Source organism: Emydura macquarii, unplaced genomic scaffold (genome assembly GCF_026122565.2).
Source record: "Emydura macquarii macquarii isolate MOO-44397 ecotype Brisbane River unplaced genomic scaffold, CSIRO-AGI_Emac_v2 contig_1790, whole genome shotgun sequence".
In the NCBI taxonomy this organism is placed as follows: domain Eukaryota; kingdom Metazoa; phylum Chordata; order Testudines; family Chelidae; genus Emydura; species Emydura macquarii.
This window is the reverse complement of record NW_027131927.1, coordinates 5984465-5996629: the sequence shown is the minus strand read 5'-3', so window position 1 is coordinate 5996629 and position 12165 is coordinate 5984465. Positions and strand designations below refer to the sequence as shown.

Sequence of the window (12165 nt, the reverse complement as noted above, 5' to 3'; positions counted from 1 at the left end):
GCAGTAGATTTCAAGGGAACTGATGGCTGAGACTTTCACGTCCTAACCCTGGTGACTTAACAGATTACAGGACCCTCTCTGAGAGTGAAGGCACCCGCACCTGTTCTGCTGCTGGAGAAAATGAAACCCGGAGAGTCCGCCTGGGAGGGGGAGTTGCCAAGGATCCCCAAAAGTGTGTGGAGTAACAGCAGGTTGGCCCATGCCCCAAGACCACAGCCCTCCAGGGCATTCCCGCTGCATCGCCTACCTCTCTTGCTTTAAGGCATACTCCAACATCTTTATCCTGCGCACAAGGTCTGTCTTGAGGTTCTCTTGGCCCTTCCTCTCTCCCTGCAGAAATGCCACTTGTGCCTGGAGGGAGAAGGATCAAGCCCAAGGTCAGTCAGGTCCTGTACAGGTTTGGAGCACAGCTTGCTAGCTCACACCCACGCTGCCTTCACCCCTTGCCCGCCCTAAAGTGCTTGGAGATCCCCAAACGGAAAGTGCTAGAGATGAGCAAAGGATGATTATTTTTCACTTATTCCAGCAGACCTCCAAACCGGTGCCAGTTACACCGATCCAGTGTCCTGCGTACATAGCTGACGTTCCCAAACCCTGCAGGATGTTGGCACTAATTTATTCAGCAACTTTCACCAAAGGATCTGAAAGCAAATCACTCCCATTAACACAGGCTGCCTCTCAGCTCCCCAAGGCGAGTGCGAGTCATTATCCCCATTTTACAGATTCACTAGAGGCGTAGTGACCTGTCCAGAATCCCACAGATAATCAGTAGCAGAGACTCCAATAGAAAACAAGAGTCCTCATTCCCAGCTCCCCCACCATGCTAACCACTAGACCCCACTCTGTTCTGTTCTATAGAGGGTTTTAATCATGCTTATCACCACAGTATCTGACTGCCTTCCAGCAGTGCACCATGACTACACATCTGTCACCTGCTGTTCTCTCCTCTCCCTAGAGCGGAGTGTCTTGTTTTGGGAGGGGTGTCTTTTCTTTTACTATACAGGTACCTGTTGCTGTGTGTTTACATTAGAGAAGGCAGGACACAGAAATGTGCCTTGTACTTGCAGGGGAAGATGGTGACATTTGCGATAGTCCGTGGTTTCTGGAGGAATTTGGTCCACATTCTCAGACCGCCTCCAGAGAGGGTTCTGTCTTCCATACAGATTTAGTCCTTTTGTCAGGTTTTGTCAACAAAGCAGCGCTGGTGTGCACACTGCAACCACCACCACCCCAAGCCCCCACCAACAACACTGCCCTGTTTTGTTTGACAAAATAAAACCACCTCAACAAGAGGTGTAGGGGCTTTTGTTGGCAGAGCTAAGGCAACGCAGTGTCTCTGTAGACACAGCTTCCTCTTGCAGAGGTGGAGAGGCTGTCATTCTTATCAATTTCACTGCTGGGAGCTGGGCGAGAAGCCCCAGCTGCTGCAAGCTGCTCACAGAATGGAGCTGAGACCAGGCAAGCCACAGGTGGCTGCAGCCCAGCTCAGAGCCGGGACCAGGTGGGACGCAGGCGGCTGCAGCCCAGCTCCCAGATGGGGAGAATTCCCCATGTGGCTGCACCGGCTCCTGACTGGGACTGGGGAGGAGGGTAGTCCAAAGGGGACCCGGGAGCCTGTGGGCTCCCAGCAGGGAGCTGAGAGATGGATCCCTGAGCTCCCCCTACGCTGCCCCTTAGGTGGGTGGAAGTGCTGCTGGTGAAGATGCGCTCCATCAACCCAAGGAGAGCAGTGTGGACACCAGCCACATCACTGAACATGTCGATTTATTTTTCTAGTGTAGACAAAGCCTTATTGTTGAGAGTCCATCGGGCCAGAGGAGCAGAGCTGTCGACCACAGTCTTCGTCCTGGAGCTTTATATGACCTTTTAGATATGCTGGGCCCAGGCCATGCAGCGCTTTGAAGATAAAGACCTTGAACTTGATTCAATATTCTATGGGAAGCCAGTGTAAAGAGCTGAGAACAGGTCTGATGTGCTCCCAGCAGCCTGTGTTGCTGAGGAGACCTGCTGGCGTTCTGTACTAGTTGGAGTTTCCTAAATGCTGAAATGGGAGTGGAACCCAGGAGTCCTGACTCTCAGCCCCGCTGCTCTAATTCCCCAGACCCCACTCCCCACCCAGAAGTGGGAACAGAATCCAGACATCCTGACTCCCAGCCCCACTGCTCAACCCCACTCCCCGCTCAGAGGTGGGAACAGAACCCAGGAGTCCTGACTCCCAGCTCCCTTGCCCTAACCACAAAAAACCCTCCTTCCCCTCCCACGTCATTGCCAAAATTCGGACGAAAACAACAGGCCAATTTTCCTGCAGGTGCATCTCTGACTTCAGTGGCATCAGGCAGCTTATGCCAGGGGAGGACTCAGCCCAAGGCACTACAAGACATCAGCACCACCTCCTTCCTCCATCGCTTTCACACAGCAATGACCCAGCAAGGTGCAGATCTGCCTGCTGCTGGGCAGCGCCCATAAGGTGCTCACTCCACTCCTTATGCTCCATTGCATTTGAGAGGCTGCTCCACTCTGGCCTGAGCTAGTGTGTGTATTTTCTCACCCTTCCACAGGCAATTTAACCCAATCACGAAACGTTTCTATCACTTAATGACCATCTGTTGGCTTAAGCCACAGGAATCTGCACCATATGCCAAACTGCCAGCAGCTCTGAGGGCGATATTCCAAGCTGGCTCCACCATCCACCAGCTGACACTCTTCCCAAATCCCACCTGAAACTACGAGTCGGTTAACACACATTTTCTGCTTATTAACCAGATTTCCGGTCCAACGTGCTCCCCTCAGTCAAACCCTGCCCCAGCAAACAAGGACGCTAAGCACCTGTTATAGATCCATTCCCAGTCATGTAGCTCGTGGCACAAGCCCAGCTCTCTGACCTTCTAAACTTCAGTTATTTGTGCTGAACACTCTAGGATGGCAGAGTTGAGCTTCAAAGAAACCTCCTGCCATCTGTGTAGGGATCATTCCCATCTCCTACACAGCCCATCTCTCCTGCGGGCCAAGTACCTGCTCAAATGAACCTGGAGCCTTCTCTGTCTAGCAATAATTGATCCAGCCCAACCCAGCTTGCCTTCCCTACCAGATCACCTTGCAAGGATCCAGGCTAGAATTCTCTTTGCAAACATAACCCGCCTTAGAGTAGCAAAGTCTAATGCACTGTTTCTCAACCGGTGGGTCACAATCCCCGGAAGGGGGAAATGGGGAGGATTGTGAGGCATTGAAAATTTTATTACAAACTAAAGCAAAGAAGATCTCGCCACCCCACTTCCCACTCCTCTGACCCTTCAGGGTCATGTGTTCTCTGTCAAGCTCTTGAAATACACACACAAATCACTTACTTAGGCTTAGTACCAATGCATTTTTTTACTCTTACTTTTATAGTAAATGGAAGAAAGGGGCAAAAAAAAATGTTGACTTCAAATAAGGGATCGCTAACCTGCAAAGGTTGATAAACTCTGGTCGAGTGGAACGAACACAGGTCTGGGAGTCAAGGAATCTGGAGTCTCATCCTGGCTCTGCCACTGACTCACACTGAATTCAGCAAGGCCCTTCCCATTTCAGAGCCTCACTTTCCCACTCTGCACAGTGTGGGTAATGATACCGACCAACCTCGCTGGAGGTGGGTTGGAGGGGGGGAAGGCTTGACTAGCTAACCATCGCAGAGCACTTTGAAGATGGAAAAGGACAGTGTTAAATGCTGCCGCTCAGAGACTGGATCAAGGAACACCTTCCAGTGTGTGCCCACACGCATGGGCACACACGCACAAGCACAAACTTAGCTGGCTTCAAGACTGAGCTTGATCAGTTTATGGAGGGGATGGTGTGATGGGACAGCCTAATTAGGCAATTAACTGATCTTTGACTATTAGCGGTAAATATGCCCAATGGCCTGTGATGGGATGTTAGATAGAGTGGGTTCTCAGTTACCACAGAGAATTATTTTCAGGGTGTCTGGCTGATGAGTCTTGCCCACATGCTCAGGGTTTAGCTGATGGCCATATTTGGGGTCGGGAAAGAATTTTCCCCCAAGGCAGATTGGCAGAGGCCCTGGGGGGGGGGTTTCGCCTTCCTCTGCAGCATGGGGCACAGCTCACTTGCTGTGGATTCTCTGTTCTATGAAGTCTTTAAACCATGATTTGAGGACTTCAGTAACTCAGTCATGGGTTAGGAGTCTATTACTGGAGTGGGTGGGAGAGGTTCTGTGGCCTGCATTATGCAGGAGGTCAGACTAGACAATCATAATAGTCCCTTCTGACCTTAAAGTCTATATGTCTATAACACACTTATTCCTAAAGAGCTTCCACTTCCCACATCAACTCTTAGGGAACCTCGCAGAGACTCCAGTGGGCACTATAACTTCTGGGCCTGCTTAACCCTATGTGAGCTCTGGGGAAGCATAAAAGTTTGCTGGATTGAGACAAAGATTCCCGGCCCACCACACTCGACTTCACAAACCATCCTGCAGGTTAATACAAACACTCCCAAAGAGCCTCTGACCCACAGGAACTGCTTAAAATACTTCACAGATCTTACTAGGCTGAAGGATTTCACAGAGGCAAAATATTCAAATTCCTACAGAACCACACAAGACTTCTTGGAGTCCACAGGCAAACAGGCCAGCCTAAACCCTTTTTTAAAAGGCTGAAGCTTTGAAGAAGCAGCAGCGTGGTTCTAACAAAGATGACATCATGGTATGCTAAATAACATGCTGGTAACCAAGGCTACAGTGCACTTTGAGTGCCTGGTATAGAATAGTTCCATAGAGGAAGGGGATCAGTGCTTAACGTGCCAGATAAAAATTAAGGAAATTCCCTGGCTAAAAAAAGTTCAAATGAAGTTAAGACTGAGGAAGTATTTGAAGAAGGAAAAAAGTGAAAAACACTACCTACCCCTGTAGAAGGCCAAGGAATTCCAAGTTAAAGTCTAAAATCAACCAACCGATAATTGAAAGGGCTGTATAGAAATTCAGTTCAAATCCCAAACAGCCTTAACCCTGTTCACCAACATGTCCCATTCTGTGTGTCTGCTATAAAAGGTTTGAGTGGAGATAAAAGTTCAGCAATATCACAAGCTAACTGCTCTCTCTGACAATGCACACCTTGGAATTTCCACCAAGAATATGAGAAACTACTCAGTCCTAAAGCAATAGGACTTTCCGGAAGGACTTTTAAGAACGTAGCCTTGAAATCAGAATATCTTAAGCCATGCCTACCTCTTACACTGCTGAAGCCATGGGGTTTTATGTGCTGTAACACGTCCTCTCCTATGAGCAGCAAGGCCAACATAAACATAAAGCATTAAAATGCACACCTTTAGTGGGGCAACAGAAAGCTGTGCTGAAGCACAGATAGGCCCATGCTACAGCTAACAAATGAGGCCTGCAGGAAGGCCGGAAGTTGCAACCTTCCTTGGGCAACAATCCAGAAGCTCTATTATGCAAAGGTTTCTACGCAAATGCTGCCATGTACAGCACGTGGACTGTGCCACCGTCAAGCGGCCAATTCATGCAACAGCTGCACTTGCGCATGAAAATGTAGGTGAAACCCACACAGCAATAAATGATCACTGGTTAAATCTGTCTCCTTAAGGATGGGTAAGCAAGGCATGAACTGAAGTGATGCAGCTAAGACTGTTTGAGGGACCTCAGATGTGAATTGCCATGCTATCTGTCTATCTTGAGTACTTATCTGACTCCCATCACCATGGTATCTGAGTGTTACCTGTGATTAGGACAGTGCTATTAGTTCCACATCTGTAAAATGGGAATGAGGCACAGAGAAGATAAGTGACTTGCCCCAGTTTCATGTAGGATGTTTGGGGTGAAGCAGGAATTGAAGCCAGGTCTCTGACAGCCCTGGCTATCACTCTAACCACTGGACCATCCTTGCAGCTGCTTTCACAGTCCCTCTTCCACTGCTCCTCATCATACTCTTCATGGCCCTCTTCTTTTCTCCTGGAGCTCCCAATTTCCACAAGGCAGCTCCCATGATGCTTACAAACACAGAGGCTGAGCTCTGATTGGGCTTTTAAATGCTCCTCTGCCACAGCACTCCCTACCAAGTTATGAAATGTGGGTGGGCAAGAGGCTCTCCTCTACTTGGCTTTTCAGCCACATCCCAGCTCCCTTCCGTAGCAATGCACATTTGTTGCTCTTGGTTAAGTCCAACATCACAGGCTGGCTTCAGAATGCATTGCTTGCTTCCTAGCCCTCATGGTAATTCTCTCTCTCTCTCTCTCCCCCCCAAACAGGAAAGGCTGAGGTCAGAGCTGGCTGGATGAATCCGCAGTCTAAGCAGCTGCAGGGAAGTTAGAGTGTAAGCATATTAAACCAAGCAGAGCTAGCTAATATCATTCTCTTCCACACTCACCCCTGGTACTTCCAAGAGAAGGTTCTCAATCTCCTTTCCATCATTCTTCAGTCATTAACTACTTTCATGGGTAAATGTCAAAATCAGCTCCCTCAATAGCAAATCCCTCCTCATCCCTGAACCTCCCCTAGCTGTCTCTGATATCCATGGAAGTCAAGTCACTTCTGATCGCTGTGCCTCAGTTTCCCAATTTGTGGATATTGACACAGTCTCGTAGGGAGGTTACAAGGCTTAATGAGTTAATGTTTATAAAGGGCTTCAAGGACAGCCAGCACTCTAGAAGTGCTGAGTACATTGCTAAACCTGGCAGCCTACCCCCAAGGTATCTCGTCCTTGAAAGTCTCATTGCTTATAGAGCTGGCCTCAGAGTCACAGTCAAGACCACATCCTAAGGCCTGGTCTACACTAAAGAGTTTTGTCAACCAAAGTCAGCAAAACAGAGGTGGTGTTGCAATCACCCCCCGCCGACAAATCTGCCCTGTTTTTTTCAAAAAAAATAAAACCACCTTAACGAGAGGTGAAGGACTTTTGTCAGCATAGTTAGGGGGCCACAGTGTCAATGTAGACACTGCATCCCCTTACATCAGTTGTGGGGCTGTCAATTTAGTGGTGAAATTTACAAAACAGCCCAACCCCAGGCTACTGCAAGCCCAGGGTAACTGGTTCCCACACCCAGCTAGGAGTGGGAACCAGCCGCCCCAGGCTTGCAGGAGCCCGGGCTTCTTGCCCTGCTCCCAGCCGGGAAAGGGGCGAGAAGCCCAGCCTGCTGGTCTCCACTCTCAGCTGAGAACCAGAGCCAGAGGTCAGGCTACTTCTCCACCTGCCTCCCCCACCTCAATTACACAGTCGTGAAATTAACATGGCTGCCCATTCCAGAGGAGAGCTGGAAAAAGAGATGCCCTGCATGACTTGCCCTGCATGACTTCCCCAGCTTGCAGCAGGCAAAGGGAAGGGGAGAAGTCCCCAGTGAAGACACACTCCATCGACCCAGAGGACATCAGCCACCACTGCCACCATCAGCGGTGACTGTAAAGGGGCCCATATTAGGTCAATTTATTTTTTAAGTGTACACAAGGCCTAAATCTCTTCTGAAAGCCCCTCTCCCTCTGCCAGTTTCCAGCTTCCTCTTCTTGATCAGTTTCTTCTTCTCCATACTGCTGCTGCTGAGTCACAGGGCTCTCTTCCTTACCACCAAGGCCTCATCCAATCTGTTACCCTCCCACCTGTGGCCCTGGACACACCCTCGATTTTATCAGCAACTCCCTGGGGCCTTTTTCTTGTTCCATTCATAATCCCTCCTACAACTCTCCTCAGTCTCACCCTGCAGACAAAAGCCATCATCTCTCTGCTTTCCTACCACCTCAATCCTATTAAATTCTCCAGCCTGATTTGGTCTCTCAAGCCCTCCCTTGTTAATCCTCCCCCATCCCCTTGCCTGGATACCTATACTCTGTCTCACCTGACTATTGCCTTTCTCCCTCCTGCTCACATCAAACCGTGCTGCTTGGCCCACTTCAATTCCCCTCTCTACACAAGGTCAGCTATAAACCATCAAATAAAAGTTGGCACCCCAAAGGCTAGCATCAAAGCCTTCTAGTCTGGCACACGATAAGCTGCTGCTCTTCACCTCTTTCACTTGTTCTCCATATGCGAGCAGAGCAACAAAGTGAAGTCGATGAGATCTAGTCAATTTTGTTTGCCTCTTTCCTACAAACCCATCAACATTCAACACTCTCACCCAGGCACTGATGGGTCAAACCATTCAGACACCCTTTGCCAAGAATCTCAAAGGTCCTCAGCTCACCACCCTTCTCCACCGGTATTTGGGAAGAAGAATTCTCTGTGCCTGAGCTGCTGTTTGGGACAGGGCATTCCCTTGACACTTTCAGCACCTATTTCCATCCCAACCAATACATCCCTCCAACGCTGGGAAACTGAATTCACCCGAATTACTAACCCCAAATCGGCTGGCTGTGGCTATTCAGAAAAGTTAATACACATCACAGCCCACTGTAGCAAAAGGAACATAGGACTGGAAGGAACCTCCCAAGTCAAAATCCAGTCCCCCAACTTTCGCAAGCTACCTGTCATATAATTCTGTGACAGCCTTAGTCACTACTCAGGGAAATTTCCATCCCTGGGCACTGTCAGCATTGTTGTTTGGGGAGTTTCCCATTTCCTCCCATCCCTAGAGCTATTCAGGGAGAATAGCCCTGCCGGTTTTCATGCCCTATCAGAGAGGTCACTGATCCCTGCTCCTCAAACACTACACAGGGAGAATGATATTCCCTTTGTTCCAAACACCAATCATTGGGGAGCTGCTCCTCTCAACCAGACACATGGAGGCTACTGAGGGAAGTGATCCCTTCCATGGTCTCTATTAGGTGATGATGACTGTGTCCCACCTCAATTCCTTCCCTGGCCACTACCGGACTGGATGTCGGCTCTGCCCCCCCCTCACAACTCCCTCCCTAGTTGCTATGGGGTTGATAGATGCATGTCCTCCCCAATGCCCTCACCTCAATTCTTCCCCTGGTCCCTGTTGGAGGATGATGGTTCCATTTCCCCTCCCTGCCGTCACCTCAACCCCCTCTTCAATCCATCTTGGGCAGCAGCAGACACTTCTTGGCCCCTGCCCCAACTCCATTGCTCATTGCTATGGAGTTGACAATTGCATTGCTCACCCCAACTCCTTCACTGGTCACTCTGGAGGGAATGACAGCCATGTTTCTCCCCCATGATCACCCCAACTCCCTAGTGGAGAGTGAGGGCTGCATTCTCCCTTCATCGGCCCCACTCGTTCGCTCCTTTCTCCATGTACAGGGAGGGACAACCACCTACCCCACCCCTCACGCTCACCCCAGTCACAATCCTCCTCATTCCTTCTTGGACAGCAACAGCCATGTTGCCCCCCAACTCCATCCCTGGTTGCAATTGAGGGATCCCAATCTGGGGAGGAGGGACCTGGATACATTACCCACTCAGCATCCCCCGCTAATCTCTCACCCCAACCTCTCCCTTCAACCCCCTGCTCTCTCCCCAGATCCAAGCCCCCAACCCAGACGGGGGGTCAGCCCAGTACTGGAGGAGCCCTGACACTCCCCTTCCCCCCCAGGGGGCCCCGGTCCGGGGGGTCCCCCACACAATCCCGCTTCCCCCCGGGGGTCCCTGGTCTGGGGAATCCCCTACTCTCCTCCTTCTCCCCGGGGGGGACTCGGTCGGAGGGGGCTTACACTCCCCCTTCCCCCGGGGGGGCCCCAGTCCGGGGGGGCCTTGACCCCCGGCGGGGACGGGTCCCGTCGGCCATTTCCCTCCAAGATGGCGGCGGAGGCAGCGGCGGCCCCGGTAACCCCCCGCCCGCTCGCGGCTCCCAGCGCCTCGCCCCGGCCTGGCCCCCAGCTGCTCCCGGCCGGCACCTGCAGCTCGGCCCGCTCGGCCTCCCAGCGGCTCTTCTCGGCCTCGAAACGGGCCCACTCGTGCTGGATGTAGTGCAGGATGCCGGGCAGGCTGAGCTCGCCGGGCCCGGCCCCCGCGGCCGGCCGGCCCGGGGCCTGCGGCGGGGGAGGTGGCGGCTCTGCCCCCGCCGGGCCCGGGGCCTGCTGGGCCCGCACCAGCACCCGCTCAGCCTCCATCATGGATCCCGGCGGCTGCCACATAGGGAGCCTCGAGGGGGACACTTCCTGCCAGATAGTGAGCCACCAGGAAATGGGGCCCGCGCCGCGGGACGGGGGCAGGGAGGGGTTCCCATGGCAACAGCAGGCCCCCCAGCGCAGGCCTGCTTCCCCCAGCAGGGGGTTCCCATGGCAACGGGGCCCTCCAGGTAGGCCTGCTTGCCCGCCGCAGCAGGGGGGTTCCCATGGCAACGGGGCCCCAAGGATAGGCCCGCTTCACTCCCCTCACTCCCCCTAGCAAAGAGATGGGTTCCCATGGCAACTCCCCATCCCTGCAGGCCTGCTTTATCCCACCCAGAGCAGGGAGGGAGCAGTTACCATGGCAACGCCCCCCCCCCCAGGCCTGCTTCACCCACCCCCCTCCACACATACATCCAAACACCCAGAGCATCCAGGGAGGGGTTCCCATGGCAATGCTTTCCTACCAAATCCCAGGCACGCCACCAGACTTGCTTCGTACCCCCCCAAGAACAGGCTGAGAGGGATTCTCATTACAATGGGGATCCCACCCAAGTTCCCCCTGGAATAGGGTCTCTTCTCTCTCTATCCCGAGCAGACAGGGAGAGGTTCCCATTTCAATGGGGGTCTCAGTCAGGCCCCTTCAAGACAGGCCTCTCTCATCACCCAGAGCAAGCAAATGGAGGTTCCTATGGCAACAGGCTCCTCACCACTGCAAGCACAGGCTCACCTCCATCCAGGACTGGACAGGCCATCTCCTTCCCGGATCAGTCCCCTCCCCAAAGTACTGATCTCTCTGCTCCCCTGGGGCAGAGCCCCTCTTAATACAGAGCTGAGACTGAGGTTTTGAAGAGAACAAATCAAAGCCTGCTTCCTCTCCCCAGCCAGGGGGATGCTGGAACACTTTCTCCCTTGCTTAGCTCCATACCCGGCCCCCATTCAGAGCAGTCACTGTCCCTTCCTCTCAACTATTCAGGGCGGTCACCATCTCCTTTCCCCATCTCCCTCCTTATCTGGGGCAATTGCCCACCTTACCCCAAATCCATCACCAGTTGCTATTCAGGCTTATTAGTGTGCTTCCCCCCACCCCTACACACACACCTCACTTCCATCCCCGGTCACTTCAGGGTGATTGTCACAGAGTTGCTTTACCTATCTCACCTAGGAAAACTCAAAAGGCTGCCAAAGGAGCCAGGTCCAGACTGTGAAATTGGGGTGGAATAGACTTAGAGGAAGCAAAGAGATGGGACTCTGTCCAGACATCCTAGGGCCCCACTCTTACACAAATTAACTTACATTCAGGGATCAATCATTTCCCTGATTTAAATATATATAATGTGATGTCAACTTTTTTCTTCTTTTCAAAAACTAGAAACTAGGAGGAGGGAGATGTGGGTGAGTGGAAAACGTCAGGCATCTTGTTTACAGTCTAGAAAGATGGCCATTTGGGGGGTAAAATAGAGACAGACCTTTCAAGGCGATTGAAATCCAGGAGCATTGCTGGAAGGAACAGAACGCCAACTCAGAAGCTAGGGCTTCAATGGTTGTTGATTGAATTCCATATGCTTATGGCGTTGTGCATTATGATATGTGTGGAACTCCTTCCTGAGGCTTTTGTCTCCTGGTGGAACCCAGGCAGGCGGAGAGGCTGTGGTCATAACTGTCATTGTCGAGCTGTTTGAAATGGCAGTCACAGAGTCATGGTCTTGATTGACTCCGCTTGTCTGACTGAACAGGGGGCAGCGGAAATATTTTGACAAGGAGCTTGGAAAGGAGACCGGAGCCAGAAACATACACGCTGGGCTGCTCACTGATGTTGCACTTAGCTACAAACTTTGATTATCAAGCACTTTTCTACACAAAGGTTATTTTCTTTTCAGTCATTTTATGCTTCTTTTTATTTCTAGTGCTGATGAAAGGAGCCAGATTGTCAGCCCTAGAGACCTCTATCCAGAAGTTGGACTGAGACCGCCAAACTCATTTCACACAGGTCAGTGTTTAATGCTCTATACTATCATAGAATCATAGAATATTAGAGTTGGAAGGGACCTCAGGAGGTCATCTAGTCCAACCCCCTGCTCAAAGCAGGACTAACCTCAGCTATATCATCCCAACCAGGGCTTTGTCAAGCCTCAGCTTAAAAACCTGTAAGGATGGAGATT

General features: G+C 51.6%; 1 protein-coding gene across 1 annotated transcript in view; it reads right to left on the bottom strand.

The window, feature by feature from the left end:
- The window catches only part of STRN4 (striatin 4), a 32269-nt gene extending 22239 nt beyond the window's left edge, over positions 1-10030 (bottom strand). The window contains exons 1-2 of the mRNA XM_067556790.1: positions 9791-10030; positions 248-351 (exon numbers count right to left, since the gene is read on the bottom strand). Of these exons, the coding sequence (XP_067412891.1) occupies positions 248-351; positions 9791-10030 (344 nt within the window). The remainder of the gene's footprint in view (positions 1-247; positions 352-9790) is intronic.
- Between the last annotated feature and the right edge of the window lie 2135 nt (positions 10031-12165).